This window comes from Labrus bergylta, chromosome 12, assembly GCF_963930695.1.
Source record: "Labrus bergylta chromosome 12, fLabBer1.1, whole genome shotgun sequence".
NCBI classification, from domain to species: Eukaryota; Metazoa; Chordata; class Actinopteri; order Labriformes; family Labridae; genus Labrus; species Labrus bergylta.
Window position 1 is genome coordinate 12,535,207 of NC_089206.1, and position 16,897 is coordinate 12,552,103.

The 16,897-nt window shown below is 41.2% G+C and overlaps 2 protein-coding genes across 2 annotated transcripts; both read right to left on the reverse strand.

Annotated features, from left to right (window-relative positions):
* Positions 1-70: 70 nt before the first annotated feature.
* LOC109981006 (transcriptional regulator QRICH1) lies at positions 71-8,159 on the reverse strand. The gene is made up of 12 exons (XM_020629613.3): positions 8,000-8,159; positions 6,345-6,633; positions 6,164-6,253; positions 5,767-5,907; positions 4,898-5,674; positions 4,620-4,803; positions 4,318-4,472; positions 4,097-4,211; positions 3,144-3,252; positions 2,793-2,941; positions 2,596-2,686; positions 71-1,487 (listed from the first exon to the last, which is right to left on the reverse strand). Exons 2-12 carry the CDS (start codon positions 6,597-6,599, stop codon positions 1,301-1,303), a joined length of 2,253 nt encoding a protein of 750 aa, XP_020485269.2. The 5' UTR covers positions 6,600-6,633; positions 8,000-8,159; the 3' UTR covers positions 71-1,300.
* Positions 8,160-9,488: 1,329 nt separating this feature from the next.
* Positions 9,489-16,833, reverse strand: qars1 (glutaminyl-tRNA synthetase 1). The gene is made up of 23 exons (XM_065961545.1): positions 16,624-16,833; positions 15,733-15,883; positions 14,317-14,426; positions 14,150-14,225; positions 13,988-14,052; positions 13,817-13,870; positions 13,434-13,497; positions 13,260-13,334; positions 13,060-13,145; positions 12,885-12,971; positions 12,708-12,807; positions 12,547-12,625; positions 12,220-12,459; positions 12,038-12,130; positions 11,828-11,965; positions 11,571-11,658; positions 11,337-11,483; positions 11,100-11,201; positions 10,923-11,015; positions 10,545-10,672; positions 10,387-10,453; positions 10,168-10,293; positions 9,489-10,037 (listed from the first exon to the last, which is right to left on the reverse strand). Exons 1-23 carry the CDS (start codon positions 16,732-16,734, stop codon positions 9,987-9,989), a joined length of 2,331 nt encoding a protein of 776 aa, XP_065817617.1. The 5' UTR covers positions 16,735-16,833; the 3' UTR covers positions 9,489-9,986.
* Between the last annotated feature and the right edge of the window lie 64 nt (positions 16,834-16,897).

The window sequence follows — 16,897 nt, forward strand, 5'->3', positions numbered from 1 at the left end:
GTTAAAGATAAACCATTGAGTTTGTATAAATAACTCTTTGTGGCTTCGTTTGCCTCCACTACCAGTGACGTGATGTTGTGAGATGACTTTTATTCTGCTTCTCTGGAAAAAAAACTCACTACGCATCATTTTATACGACACAATGCAGGCTATCAGTACGTGAAGATGCATGTGCAGAGCTGACAGCAGAGATGCTAGAAAGGCAGACACGTGGTGTAGTGGCTGTACAAAAAAGGTCATGTTTCAAAAACACAGGCACTGCCATTCTCCTTGGATGACTGAAACCCATTACAGTACATGAAGGAGCTATGAGTATTTTACATTATAGAACATTAAGGGCCAACTCACTCCTTTTTTTTTTTTTTTTTTTTTAAGAGTCTTTCTTCTGTCATGTAATAAACATGTATGTTACAATAGATCCCTCGTCGGGTGAGTTTTGGGGTCGGTGATGGTCAAAGAAAAAAAAAAAAAAAAGGATCCAGCAGCGGTCTTCCTCTTTCTACATCTGCTCGTCTTCATTGTGTTAGCAAGTGCTAGTGGCCGCATGTTTTGTGATGATGCTGTATTGCAATTAAGTCTTTGTCCTGATGTGGTTTAATGCTGCCGGGCCAGTCCAACAGGGGGTGCTACCGCCCAAGCAGCATTCACTAACTAAACAAGAGATCGCTGTTGGATTTCTGCTAAAGACAGACAAGAGTGACGTTCAAAGAAGCAGGTAAAACACACGTGTTGAAAATGAGCTTTTAGCCTATTTCTGGCTACATAATACAGTCTTGATACCACTGTGGTATTCGATCTGAGACTCAACAGTGAGAAAGGCAGATGAGGGAAAGAAGAGCATTGTCTAGGAAAAGCAGCACAGTGCAGGCCAACCCCAGTGAAAATATATAAATGAAATATATTACAGATTAAAACTAAACAAGGACAGACAATGAACTACTGTTCCAGACAATCAGTGAGGGGAACCAACAGTTAAAAATGATTTAAATTAGAGTTCAGGTCAGGTCCAATAAAAATGATTAGACACCACATCCTTTGGCAAAACAAAAAGGAAAAAAAAAACGGTGGTAACGGTAGACAGATTGCCTCATTAAGACAAACTGATATCTGTATCGGTTGAATGTGTATGTACAGTCCATGTGTAAGATATGCTGACATATAATGAATATAAACATATACATACCACCCTTAAAGACCACAGGAGGGTGTGAGAGAATAGAAAACCACTGATAATGAGCAATCAAAGGCAGGGTGAAAAGAGAGAGGAAAAGTCTAGTCCTTTCATTGTTCTCCTTTCTGACTAGTGCACGCTCTCCGACATGTTAATTACTTCCTGGATTTCACGGACGACGAGGATGCGTGCGAGCATCTGCTCCAGCTGTTCTTTTGGGATGGGTTGAGTGGAGTACCAGATGGGGCTGTTCGGAGCCACCACGGGCTCAGGAGTCAGGTAGAAGGTGTCGTTGCGACCTTTGGCGCTCTGCGGACTGACAGAGGAGCAGAGAGCAAAGTGTGAGCACATTTCAGGAGATATTTATTTAACACATGTCAAAGTTACAGCTTTGACCTATGTCTGCCTAAAAATGTATTTCTATGATCAAGGAAGAGGAATACAAGGTTTACGCCGTGATAAAAGTGTGTTTTACAATCTTCCACTCTTCTTCTAGTTTTGGCCATTGAACTTTTGTCCTCTTGACATCAATCATTAATTATTTTAGGTTCATTCAAAAGACATTTTTAAGAGATGAGACCAGCCTAATTAGTTTAGATAAAACACAGAATCCAAATCCATTCATTCAGCCAAGTCATGTATGCCTTTATGACTTTCTCTGATTTTTATACTACATGATAGTATCTAGAATGATCTGTACATCTGATCCCCATTATCTCACACCTCACACCCATAAACAATCAGGCACAGAATACAATGGACATACAAAGCTCTGTCTGCAGGGATCACTGCTGTATGTTAAAAAGATATTCATTATGCACTATGAAATTGAAACGCAATTTCAAGAATAAAATCGAAATGACAAAAAATTCTATTTGAACTCTATTCTCGACATTTCGACTTTTTTCAAGAAGTGCATCATGGGAAAAAAATCTTCCTCCTATCATTATTTCTCATGGCTGGCCCTAATCCTCCTCCGTAGATATCTCCATTATGAAATGAAAAATAACTAGATGATGAATGGACGATCAAAAGAGTTGATACAGTATATCCTGTGCTGTCCGTTTCACAAATCGTGAAGGACAGTGACATAATAGACACTCCTTTATCCGCATGCATATTTTAAACAGGTAGAAAATATAAGGAATTCACTGTTATCATACAGAATTTATGTTTTTTTGTCTGTTGCCTAGCAACAATGTTCTGACTAGTTTAACCAATGTATAACCCTGACCGTCAAAGGAAAAAGGCGACGTGATTAAGCTGATACTGTATCTGAAAATTATTTTCATATGTCATTATTTCTGATTATTTAATTATGTATTGAGGAATACCAGCTTACTTAGGTATCTAAGAAGTTCCTATATAAACACTTAATGTTCACTTATTTCCTTGTTATCCTTATTCTAGGTTTATATATTTACCATTTGAAGAGGTAGAAATCATAGAGTTTGATTGGACATCGTAGCGGGTTCTCTGGGTCCTCCAGCTGCTCTGAGTACATGTCATCTGTTACTGAAAAAAGACAAATACAAATAAAGTGTTCAAATTCCCACTTTACCTTAAACAAGCCTTACCTTTCATACAGCAGAACACAAGTTACATTCATGTGCACTCGAACCTTTTTGTCCTATGAACCTCTCTGTTGACTTCAGGTACCGGATGCTGGTGCTTTTGTCTTTGGGGTTGTTGGGACTTTTCCTGGTGTGTCTCAGAACCTTAGAGAAGGCCACTTTTAGATGCTGGTCCACTGTCTTCAGCTGAAAATACCTGTTTAAATAATAGAGATGTGCATAAACTGATTTGGTCCATTTGTGATCAAATGAAGGTGCCTGCAATCAAAATGAAGATATGGGTTTACAAAGAGGTAGAGAATATAGTGGTATCCTGATTAAGTGGTACTGTAGAGGGAAATCATTAGTGTGTAATTGCTGAAGTTTAACAATGCCCAAAGTAAATAAGTGAAACTCACTTTGTGTTAAAAAACATTAGAGTTGTGAGCAGTGTGGAGGGAGAGTGGGCTCCCAGCTGTTTACATTCCCACAGCATCTCCTCTGTCACATGGCTGGGGATAACGTAACCTGGAGGGAGAGGTAAAGAGCAGACTAAACAGCAGGCAGTATATAATCTATGATGAGTGACACATTTGTTATAAATATCAAGAAAACAAAAGCAAAACTGAAGGCAAAAGAACCATGATGAAGGTTGAAGCAACAGATCAAAATCATCCATCAACCAAACTAAAGCTTAAAACTTGAACCTGGAGTCCCTCTCAAATCTGAAGAAGTTACAAGTTTCCTTTTCTTCTACCATATTTTATAGGCTTTTATTGGCTTAATTTAAAGCTATTTCTCTGAAACATTTAAGATACATCCACAGCTTTTGTGACTGATGCAATCATTCTCCTGTTATCAATATGTAGGATTAATTGCAATGAAATAATTGCAAAGCCAGTAATAAAATTTGATTACGTTTTTAATGGATTTAATCAACTGACAGCACTAATTTGAAGGTTTTCACATAAATAACAAAGCTGTAAAAAAAAAACTTGCCATTGTTATTTAACAAAAAGTTTCAAGATGCCCTAGTGCTTAGGTTGTACCCCAAAAAATGAAGCGAAAAAGCCCCAAAATAAATATAAAAAAGGGAAACAAAAGAAAGCTTCAAGCTATCATAGGAAACCACAGAAAATCTGTGCAGGCAGCCGGCTTTTAATGTGGAATTTTCTAACTATTTAAAATAATTGAATATGAGCCTGCGTTGGGCTACATTGGCACACTGCAGCTGAATAATTGAGCTAAATGTGAATATTAGATTGGCTTTAGATGGGGGGTAGAATATTAACTCCTAACCACCTTATTTGATTACAGAGAAACACACAATGCAGGTCCATTCTAGGTTTGATAAAACAACCATAGTCCTCACCAAGTGGATGAATAGAAGGTCTCCAAGGATCCAAGATCTGGTGCAGACTGTGAGCAAAGCGTGTATAGTACTGATCCGAGAACACATCATCCACACGACCGTTGTCAAACAGATACTGCAGGGGTGAAATGCAGAAAGAAAGATGACGTCAAAAAGTGTTCCTACATCAGGCACCAACAGAGGTGGAATGGATGATGAACACAGAGTGTGTGTGAACTTACTTTTTGTATGCACAGAAATACATAGTAAAGAACATCAGCCTCATATGACTCCCCTTCCAGCCCTCTAGATTCTGTTGTCATCAAAGAGAGCCCAATGCAGAGCTCAGCTACAGCACATGACACCAAGTCCTCCTGGAAGCGTAATGCCTGGCGCCCTGGGACACACACAAAACACAAACTCATTCATAATATGACTTGATATATAGACATATTGTGTATTGTCATTATCTCTACACTCCCAAAACACATCAACAATAAAATATTACCAAGTACTATAATTAACATTGTATCAGTGCACTTACGGCCAATGGGTGCTAATTTATTCTTGTCTAATTTGTCCATCTCTGCATTTTTCCGCTGAGCCCAAAGCCGCCACACATCTAGCCCCTCCTCCGGCTTCAGAGTGGCAGGCAACAGCAGCTCCTGCACCTGTACTTGCACTTGCTGCTGGCCTTGACCATCTACCTCTGCTACCACTGTCTGACCCTGCACAGACACAAATACAGTTACCTCATGCAACATGAAATCTTTACTCTTCATGTTTATCCTGCAGCCGTAAGGACACCATCTGTGATAATACCTGCAGTTGTTGTGTGTCCTGCGCTGATAGCCCCTGTGTGTGCAGCACCTGCTGCTGTGGATCCCAGATAAGAGACTGTGTAGCGTTGGAGTAGCCCTGTACTGCCACTGGGATGTGGATGTTTCCATTCATCAGCTGGGCAGGGAAAAGTGTGTTTGCAGCCAGCGTGTGCACCACTTCCTCCTGGCCTCCCATTCCTCCAGAGCTTGTAATGCTGGAGACAGCCTGCGCTGTCTGACTCTGGCTGGCAGGGTTTTTCAGCTTATCGTTTTCAATAGTGACTTGTGTTGGCATTGTGGTCATTGTCGTAGTGTTTGCACCCGACACCTGTACTGTGCCGTAGGCCTCCTGAGGGATGGCAATGTGTGTGACCTGCTCGCGGCCTCCAGAACCAGCAGGAGCAGAATAGACGGGGATTGTCCAGGTCTCCCCTGTGGGACTTGTGATGGTGCCCGTAGCACTGTACAGGTGGGAGCTGTCCACAGTTAGCAGGTCTGGCCGCAGGGACACGTAACTTTGCTGCTGGCCCTGTCCTTGTGGGATAGCTAGTACTGTTGCCACCTGCTGACCAGGCAGGGCATAGGACACGGTGATGGGCATGTCGACCTTACGCTTCTTGGCTGGCTGGAGGACACCTGCTCCCTGGGATGTTGCAATGGTTGTTCCCAGTACCCGCCTCTCAGTGTTGTCCTGCTGCTGGGTGGGAGAGAGGGCACCCACTGTCTGGATTTGGATCTGTTGTCCTCCTGCAACAGCTGCCACCAACTGGGCTTGCAGCTTTAATACATGGGGAGATAATAAGTAAGTAAATTCGATCTCTGTCTGATGACAAAATGAGAGATTTACCATGATTTTATTCAGGTGTGTACCTGTTGGTGTTGCTCCTCCGTGAGTTCCCCAGGCTGAATCAGCTGTGCAGTGGTCAATCCTTGAAGCTGTTGATGGGAGCCAGAGGGCACTTGGAGCACCTGACTCAGCATCTGACCTTGCTGCTGACCCTGGATTTGCACCTTTAAATGGAAGTTAGTAAATACTTTAGTTGAAGGTAGCATTAGTACCTAAAGAAAGAAACTCTAGGCATGACTTGCAAACCTTAACCCTTCCCAAAAGTGAAAAACTGTACATGCTTGCACAAAGCCTTGTTTTAACTTTCTAAATGTCATCTGCAAATAATAGTTTATCTAAAATGTTAAAATATATTTAATAAAATAGAGAACATTGCTTTATGATAAATACAACGCAGAAACAGTAGAGAGAAGTACAAACCTGCACTATCTGTTGCTCCGTAGTCTGTTGTACAGTTTGTTGCTGAGATGTTGACTCCTGTATCTGTTGCGGCTGGACCTGCACCTGAACCTGCATCAAGAAGACAGTGCTTGTCAGACAGCTTCATTTTGAAATACCTCTTTTACAGATTGTTTTGTAACAGTTCAGAGTATCAACCTACCGGACAAGCCAGTTCCAACAATGATCCTGCCACCTCTGTGCTGTCTGTGTAGATGCAGTTAGCCTCCTGTTGATAGACCATTGTAGTAGTGGTAGTTGTAGCATCTCCGCTCTGCTGGCTGAACTCCTGCAGGGCATCTGGACCCTTGTTGGCCAAGGATTCGAGGAACTCCTTCATGCGATGCTGAGGGATGCTCCTAGCTTTCTGCCTCACAAGCTCCTCATAGGAGCCTGTACCATCCAGGGAGTTATTCATTGCTGCCAACGGGATCTTCCTCAGTGTGAGGGATCTGAGGAATTGCGGGATAATTAGTTGTATATTTGGGAACTTTCATGTTTCAGACAATAACAATTCACCACCATTAATAGCATTTCTTACAGAAGGCCATAACTCTGTACAACAGCTCACCTCACGCGAGCAGAGAACTGTCATCATGATAATATCTGTCTCTCCATACTGTAATCTGTTCTGCACATAAATTTACAAATTATCCCTGCACTCATCTTCACTTCATTTGGCTGTCTACTCGCTGTTATATTGTATAGTTTCTGCTTATTATATGTCTACACTCATGCACTTTAACTTATGTGAATACTGTCCATTTATGACTCTGTTTTTGCACATTTACATTCAATCTTTCATATTTAATTTACAACTCTGTTTTTGCACATTTACATTCAATCTTTCATATTTACTTTACAACCATTTACGACTGTTTTTGCACATTTACATTTAACCTTCCACATTTAATCTTCCATATTTAATTTACAACTCTGTTTTTGCACATTTACATTTAATCTTCCATATTTAATTTACAACTCTGTTTTTGCACATTTACATTTAATCTTCCATATTTAATTTACAACTCTGTTTTTGCACATTTACATTCAATCTTTCATATTTAATTTACAACCATTTATGACTCTGTTTATGCACATTTACATTTAATCTTCCTATTTAAGACTAGTAATGCTTAGTTAAATCCTGGTTGTATATATTCAAATTCTGATTTTTTTAATACTACTTAATATTTACTTTAGTAGTTAATATTATGGTTTTTTTTTTTAACTCATATTGTGTGTTTGGATAACCTGCTGCTGTATTTGACACACACACACACACACACACACACACACACACACAGAGAGAGAGAGAGAGGAACATGAAGGGTTAAATCTGTCTGAGTGTACGAGCGGGGACAAAAGCGCGGCCACTTTCCAAATCCGATGCAGTATTCAAAGCTGTGACGGAAACTGCTGCATAATGAAAACAAGTTTTACACAATGGGTCACGATGGTGTGTGCGGTGCAGTGGATCTACAACACCTAATCTAACAGCTGATTACACAACACGCTAGGTTAGCCAGGTGCATCGCTAACTAGCCGCGTGTTGTTTGCAAACACGACTCAGCCCGCCGTTTTTGTTTAACAAAGTACAACAACTAGATCATGCGCAGATAAGAATGGCATTTGTGAGTACACACAAAGCGATATAATCCTGTCTGCTGTCGATGACGCTAAACATACTACATTTTCTGTCATCTCAGAAGCTAAGCATGCTAACATTAGCTACCCCTCTTCCACAACCGGGCCGAGCTACGAACCACCGCAAGCGCGTTTCTACCCTCAAAACGTGGCCTCTGACGGGCTACTGACCTTTCTATCTGGCGGGTTGATTCTTTATTTTGTGTTTTGTTCTCCAAGTGGCAAGCTATTTAGTTTTTCTTTTCCCTTAAACAATCATTTTTCGCTGGGCGCCATCTTACAACAGTGACTCCGGACCAATCAGAAAGCGATTTGTAACTTTGTCTTGTTGTCGCGATATTTCCACCACATGATGTCGCGATATCTGGCAGTTGTAGGCTAGTCCTTTAAAGGAGTCACACACACAAGCAAAACAGCCGACAAAGATTGAGCAGATGTCAGTCCACCTTAAAACCCAGTTATGCCAGGCAGACGCTCCTAAGTGGTTCACTGGCTTCTGGATCTTTTAAGGTGGTCCCAAAGAGATGAGCTGAATATTTGAGTGGTGCTGTGGATGTTCCGGGCAAGTGAGGGTTAATTCCCACGCAAACTACTTCAGCGTGGTGTGAACATGGATTTCATCTCACTGCTTTCTGTTTGGACGAAAATCTGCTTTAACATTGACTTGAAAAAACTGGAGAAGACCACCATGTGTGTTTTAATTCATACTATATTCTTCTTCCTTTATCTTTGATGCATTATTCTATTCATTATTTTTTTTGGATTTCCCATGTAGTCTGTCTGATTTATGAATGGATGCATGTCTGCTTATTGTTTCCTTAAAAATCCAAGACAATAGTTCACTTCAGACTATCATCTATAGCAGGGGTGGGCAACTGGCGGCCCGGGGGCCACATGTGGCCCCCCCATCAACCCTCAACGTGGTCCTCAGGTCAATTTTTACACATCAATTAATCGGGAACATGAAGAAAACATGATTAAATCTGCCATGAAATCATGAAAACCAGAAATATGTCCATAATAATATTTGATCACTAGTATATGTCGAGTTAAATTGGAGACAAAATTGACTGTAATCGTTTTTGTATGCTATAATTTTGCCCCCTGGCAGTGAGAATTAAATTAATGTGACCCTTGCTGTGACCAAAGTTGCCCATCCCACATTTAAGTCCTCTTGTGTATGCATCATTTAATGCATATCATTTTTTGCTTGTTGCTTTTGCTGTCAATATTTGCCTTATTGCACAACTGCCACTTACTTTATTTAGAAATTATTTAATCAGGAAACTCTTATTGAGATTTAGAATTTAATTTACAAAGGGTCCTGGTCAAGACAGGAAGCAACATCCAGGAACCTAGAAAAATATATTCTTACCATGATTATTAGCTGGTGTTTGATCTTATCTTGTCTTATTGGCTGTAGTATAGTAAAGCAATATCCCTCTGTTGTCTACATTTATTACATTTTTTGTGAAATCCAATCTCAACCAGTTATATTATCAAATCAATAAATGCCGCCTGCCTCTAGATTGAATACTGTAATTACACAATTATACTCAGGACAGAGAAATCATCATATAACATCAAATATTTCAAAGTGTTCATATATAATATATAGATTGTAAAAACAAATGGGATCTTGTAAATACAGACACATTGCTATTCTTTAAATATTATTTATTCTGAACTCCTGTCAAAAGGACAGATGGTAATCCCTCTTGAGTATTAAAAACACAGAATGGTTTGGCAGTGTCTCACCACCTTTTCAAAAAAGCCATGTATGGCATTTGAGAGCATCTCCTCTGTGTAAGATCAGCCTGGAGTCAATATTAAATCCTGTATGTTAATATCAAATGAACATACAGGACATCTTTGTTGAACAATGATGTCCAAGGTTGTATATATTCAACAAAGAAGAAACAAGGCAAGTGAATGTAACTGCAGCCAAGACTCAAACAGACTCTGACACTGACTGACCAAATTTAAGATTGAGCAAAGTGATACATTCAACATGTAATTATTACAGGAACTGATCCATCCCAATCTCAAACATAGAAGTCTGTGTGCCTGCTGATATTACACATAAAGTGATGCAAATAATTTGGACATGTATCTGTGGGCTCATGGGAAGCAAGAAGTGCAGCTTGATCTCAGCTCATCAGATCTTCCCGGGGTCTTCTTTGAGGGTGACTGTTCTGTTGAAGACAAGCTGCAACAGAAGGAAGGCAAAAGGTATACCATACATCGTTAGCAATATGTTTTTAAACTCGTTTCTAAATAACCTCTGAAGGAGCTTTCAATAATGATAACAGTTTCAAAGATGTGTTCTCTTACTGTACCTTGTCTGAAGTGCTGTCAGGGTCCAGGGAGAAGTAGCCAACTCTCTCAAACTGGAATTTGTCAAACACTTCAGCTCCTTTGACCGAGGTATCCACTAAGGCACTGCTGATGGTATGCAGGGAATTCTAAAAGACGAAACGAACAACAATCACTTCACACGCTAATGGATGTCAGTTAATCCACACAGACCTTTATAACAGTGGTGCAAAGTAACTTACAGGGTTTATGTCAGTCAGGAAGCCACTGGGCACTTCAGATGGATCTTCTGGATGTTTGTGCAGGAATCTACAAAAACAGCGAGAATGTATTTAAAGTCATTTTTCTACACACAGATTACGGTTGAGAAAGGATAGTTCAGTAATTGTTCTTGACTTACAGTCTTTCATAGAGACGCACTTCACACACCAGCGGCTGGCTGACCCAATGGATGAAGGCCTTCGGTTTCTCCGCAGCGTCAGAGCTGCAGCAGGTCACCTCCAGTTCAACCACTTTGCCCTGAGCGTCCTGCGAGACAAAGGGGACATTAGCAGGATGTGTAAAATGAAATAATAAAATATAATACTTCAGAAGCTCCAAGGGAACTGCTAAACAGTATATGGAAAGAGAATATGTGGAGCATTGACTGAATGAAGGAGTGGTTTCGACTGTTGCTTTAGCAGTTTATCACCTGTAAATCCTTCCAACCCATTATTCTGTCCCGTCTGATTTTGAGTAGATTTCAAGGCACATCTGATCTAAACACCCAGGGTCTTACCTTGATGGCTTTCTGGACAGAGATGACATATCCGGCATGCCTCAGACCGACAGACTGATCCGGTGTCAGTCGCTTGTAGCCCTTCTCCATCACCTGCAAAATATGTACATGATCATCCCCTGTCCACAAATAAAGAAATATATATATACGGGTGGGAGTTTTGTTTCTGTCATTTACCTCTCTGAAATCACTCTGTTCAATGAAGATTGTCCGTGTGAATGGAACCGTGTGACTGCCCCTTGACTCATTGGCAGGGAAGTCTGGTACCCGTACATCTGACTGGGACAGAAGAGGATGACAGAAGGAAGATGTTATAACCCTGATGTTACTTGTGGTGAAGAAGACAGAATAAACTTCTTATTACAAGTAATTAAAGGGCGGTTTGGCGTGTTATTCTTGAAGTCATACACGAACCCGTGAGTTTTCAGGAAGGTTAGTTATGGTGACTTTGAGTGGCTCCAGCACAGCCATGGCTCTGGCGGCAGTTTCGTTCAGCACGTCCCTCACACATGACTCCAGAAGGTGGGGCTCTGTTGTCGTCTGAGACACCGTGACTCCGACCTACCAGCATATATAGAACATAATAAGTGCTGTAATATAATACAGCACCTGTCTTAATACATGTAACGACCCATCGTTTCTGCATACCCGCGCACAGAAGTTGTTGATGGCCTCAGGTGGGAAACCTCTTCTCCTCAGTGCAGTCAGAGTGAAGAGTCTGGGGTCATCCCAGTCTCTGTAATCAGAACAGAATACTTTTAACTGCTCCTCCATTCTTCACAAATGTTTGAAGTGATGTGCAAATGCTTCCAGGATTTGATGAATCTTTTTATTACCTTCATTACAAGAAAAATTGTTACCATATGTAAATCAAAAAAAGAGCTAAAGAATAACTTGTGTTTTACCTGACAGCGCCAGCCTCTACCAGTTTGATGATTTTCCTCTTGGACACGACAGTGTAGGTGAGGTTCAAACGCCCGTACTCCCACTGCACGGGGCAGTACACATCCAGAGCATTACACAGCCAGAAATATGATGAACGCCTGTCACACAAGAAGAAAAATGATAAGAAAAGGAGACCAGCAACAAGAAAATATAAAATAAATGATATATACCTGGCCTGGAATTCTTTGGTACAGAGTGAGTGTGTGATGTTTTCAATAGAGTCACACAGACAGTGGGTGTAGTCGTAGGTAGGGTAGATGCACCTGCAGAGATAGGCATGTCATAATATTTGTCATAAAAGCATACTGAATGAAATGGTAAAAAAAAAAGCGTAAAAAATCTGGTTTGATACCATTCATCTCCTGTCCGATGGTGTGGCGTGTATTTAATTCTGTACGCCACAGGGTCCATCTTCCCGTCTTCCATGACCATCTTCATCCTGAGCGTAGCCTCTCCCTCCGCAAACATGCCCTTCTTCATCCGCTCAAACAACACCAGAGACTCCTCGATGGGTCTGTCTCTCCACGGGGATGGAGGGGAGTTGTAGCCCTTCAGTTCCTCCCCCTTCTGGTGGCACACATATGCATGTCCCCTGAAGGACAACAAAAAAATAACAATTAAACACCATCAGGCTTATATGCACAGAGAACAACCAGTACACAGAGTTCCCAATGATCACCTTCGAATGAGATCCACGGCAAGATCATAGAGTCGCTGGAAGTTGTCTGATGCGTGCGTGACAGCGTGAGGTTCATAGCCTGCGGTAAGTCGGACACATTGATGAGAAACTATCGTCATGAAGGAATCAAAAAGGTGTGAGAACATTCGAGTGATCCTCACCAAGCCACTCCACCATGTCTTTGATAGCGGTGAAGTATTTCTCCTCCTCTTTCTCTGGATTTGTGTCATCGTACCTCAAGAAACAAATCCCGTTGTTTGCCTACAGGAAGAGACAACGTTTGTAATAAACAGCAACACAAAGAGAGGAGTGACGGGGGACAAGAGGACAACTTGTACCTTTGCATAGCCAAAGTTGAAGTTGATAGCTTTGGCATGTCCGATGTGAAGGATACCGTTGGGCTCAGGAGGGAAACGAGTATGTATCTAAAGGAGAAAATAAACGATACATTTCATCATCTGCAAGCGATCTTGTTTATTCTCAAAACCTAAAGTAACAAATTAAGTGCAGTACCTGTCCACCAGTGATCTCCAGGTGCTTTTTGAGCAAGTTCATTGTGTTTGGTGTGACCACATAACCCTCAGTTTTATAATTCTCTCCTGTAATGCAAGGTTGGAAAATACTCAGTGTGTAACTCCTTTACATTACTTTATAAAAGAAAGAAAACGAGCAAAGAGCAGAGATGTCTCTGTACAGGTGTTTTTCCTTCTCACCTGGTTTGTGGAACTTCAGCGCCTCTCCTCTGAGCTGCTCCATCAGTGACTTTACCTCCCCTGTCACCGCCCCACCTGACAACAAGCAAAGTTAAAAAAGCAGACAAACCACTAACCTAATGCATACACAATTAAGTAAACTCGATTTCCCCTTCCACTCGGCCTTCTTCTTACCGTTCACTGCCACCTCCTCTTTCTTCACCTTGGACTCATTCTCTGCTACTTTAGCTTTCTGGGGCTGCAAAAACAGTTGGAGATTAACCGCAGGTTTAATCTTAACACTTACAGAACAGTCACAAAAACAATGAGACATTCTTGAGAAATAAGTAATTGCAAAGAGTAACTATTGTTTGTATGTAAATTGTAGTTTGTGGCATGAACACGTAGTTTAGCAGAGCTGTGTTTATAATCCGGATACAAAGGGACAAGGCTAGCCGGGCTCTGTCTTTACAGCTCAATAATGAACACTTCTTATGTTGTTTATTTTATCTATTTAATATTTGCATTAAGTGTATGAACAAAATGTATGTTCTTTTGAATTATAGGATGTGTTTTACCTTAGGCTTCTTCTCCAGGTCAGCCTCTGTCTTGGGTCCTAACAGGTGTAGCACCTTTAAAGAGGGAATACCAAAACGTGTAATGTTATGCCGTAGAATTAACACACAAATACGAAATTAGATATTCAACCTCTTTCATCATATTCTCTTTTAAAAAAAAAAAAAACACACCTGCATGTCCACCTCATTTTTAATGACTTTTCCATCCGCCCATTTCAGAGCAGCACGTGCCTCTCCTGCAACAGAAACAAAAGCTCAGTGAGTCACTCTTTCTTTCTGTTATGGCTTCAATTGTTACAACAATGTTCCACAAACGTAATCATATAATCATACCCATTAGTAGTCCCATGTTGAAGCGGTACCGCTCCTTTAACAGCTGTTCCTTGTGCTTCTTGATCACCTTCTCCACCTGAAAAACATTCAATGTCACCGGAACACATCCACACCCAGTGAAGCTTGTAAAAGTCGCCCTTCGTGGAGATGTGACGTCATGCACTCACTGCATCCTCGATCTGCTCCGGTGTGATGACCACGCCTACTCCGCATGCTTCTTCAAACTCCCTCTGGTTGATGGGGTCCTGAGGATGGCCCTTAACAAAGTCCAGTGCAGCTGCAAAGTAAACAGACATTCGTTAATTTCAACATTGCAGGATTCTCTACACTTACTTATTCTGCTTACTTCTTTCACCTTAGACATTTATCCATAAAACCTAAACACACACACGTACACACACGTACAAAGCGAAAGATCTTAATATATACACTGCTCAAAGGAAATGAAGGGAACACTTATATCACACATCAGAGCTTGATTATCAAATGACTCAAGTTGACAATCTTTATGTGGTGTACTTGTATAATTTGTTGAGAACTAAATTAAACAACAACTACCAATGAAAACAAAAATCATCAACCCACTGAGGGCTGGATTCAAAATCACACCAAAACTCAAAGTAGAAAGTTGAAATTAAAGGCTATTCCAACTTGTATGGATTTAATCACAGCAACTAATAATGTGACTCAGTAGTGTGTATGTGTATGGCCCCCGAGGGGCTGTTTGCACTTTCGCCAACGTCTGGGCATGCTCCTGACGAGTTGGCGGATGGTGTCATGGGGGATCTCCTCCCAGACCTGGATCAGGGCATGAGTGAGATCCAGGACAGTCTGTGACAGTACTTGGTTGCGGCAGATGCTCCGATACATACCGTCCCATCGGTGCTCAATTGGACTCAAGTCAGGGGAACAAGAGGGCCAGTCAATGGCATCAATGCCTCCCTCATTCACTGCACCAGCATATGGTCTGATAATAGCTCGGTGGATTTCATACCGATACCATTATTGGATACCACTGGATGTGACATGGAGGTCTGTGCGGTCCCCCAAGGATACGCCTTCCCAGACCATCACTGACCCTTCGCCACACCGGTCATGCTTGATGGTGTTACAGGCTGCGTAATGTTCACCACGGCTTCTCCAGACTCTTTCACGCCTGCCACATGCGTATGAAGCGTCTCTCATGATGCCCTTCTACAGCTCTGTCCAACTCTCCTCGTGTAAATGCTGATCTCAGAAAAAAATTATTCGACCTCAGGACCAGGTGGGGGAGGATCCTGGCCCGACCCAGCCTGGGCCAGTTCCAGGCAGAGAACCTAACCTCTATATTGATTGCCCTGAAGTTTATGCGACTTCAGTGTTAAACTGCGACCATTAAATGTTCCTTTAATATTTTTGAGCAGAGCACACACATAATGCCAAACATTGAGTTCTGACTGAATTTGATTATGAGGAAAAACTATATTCTGGTGTCAGAAGTTAATAATCTGAAAATATTTCCTAACATATTGTTTAAAGTCACATCTACTGGGTTAGTATGAGTCAAGTTCAGAATGTAACATTTCAAAATATATCAGAAATACCTGCAAGCTGCAGCTCCGTGCAGATTTTGGACTGGGCTATGCTGCCAGAAAGGAATGCCAGGCGTTTGGTGTCTTTAAGGCGAGATGTCATACTGTACAGCAAAGTACCCATGGCTTTGTCCACTCCTGATGCACCACAGACATTTTGAGCCTATTAAAACAAGCAAGAGGCAAGCAGATTTAGTTTTCTAGTTCAAAATGTGACAAGTGCCAAATAATTATAAGGCTGAAGGGGGGGGGGGGGGGGGGTTGTTATTAACCTTGTGTTGACCATTTTGTGTGTATTGATTAATATACAGTCTGTGGTCGTGTCGAGACAAATTTAAGAATGTGGAAAAAAAGGAAGTAGGGACCTCGACTTAAAGCTTGTGAGAAAATGTTTGTTTGTGTGAATTTCGGTGACCCCTGTCGACAAAGCTGTACAACTCTTTAGTGATTGTGTCCTTAACACGTTTAAGTAAGTGTTATTTTTTTGTTAAAACTACAGAAACTATTTTCTTGGTATAAGATGGGCTGCATTGTTTTAAAAACTGTTAAAAGTTAATAAAAACTTAAGTTACAAAAAAAAAAAAATACAGAAACTGTTGTGTTTTTTTTTTTTTTTAACAGTCAATCCTGTCACTAATGGTCTCTAATGGTGTTTTTATTTCTCATAAAGAGTTATCAATATTAATTCAAGTCTGTTTCACATTCTGCTAAACACTCCTCACAGTAGCTTTAAAAGTAAAACGTAAAACACATCCCAAGGTAAGCCAACTTTATCTAGATCCCAGTTAATACGTGAACTGAAGAACTGAAGGTGGATACAACAAGTGAGTAAAAAAAATAAAAGTGGATGTCAATCACACTTCGCAGCTGTCCACTCGGACAGTTCAGTCACCCGGTACGCACCTGAACAATTGCGTCCTTCAGGGCAGAACTCAGCGCTTCATTTTTAAGGGTTTCTTTTGCTTTCTGCTCACTGAGTCCAATGGAAGCGAAAAGTGTCAATGTATCCGCCATTTTTTCACCGTATAAACCGGCTAACTGAGAGCCAACCGGACACGCCACCACCGAACACGATTTTTTGGTTCTCGGGAAAGGAGCGAGCGTACACTTCCTGTACACCCGCAGAGGGGAAAGGAAGTTCAGCCAATGGGACGCCACTAGCGAGGATGGAATGGAC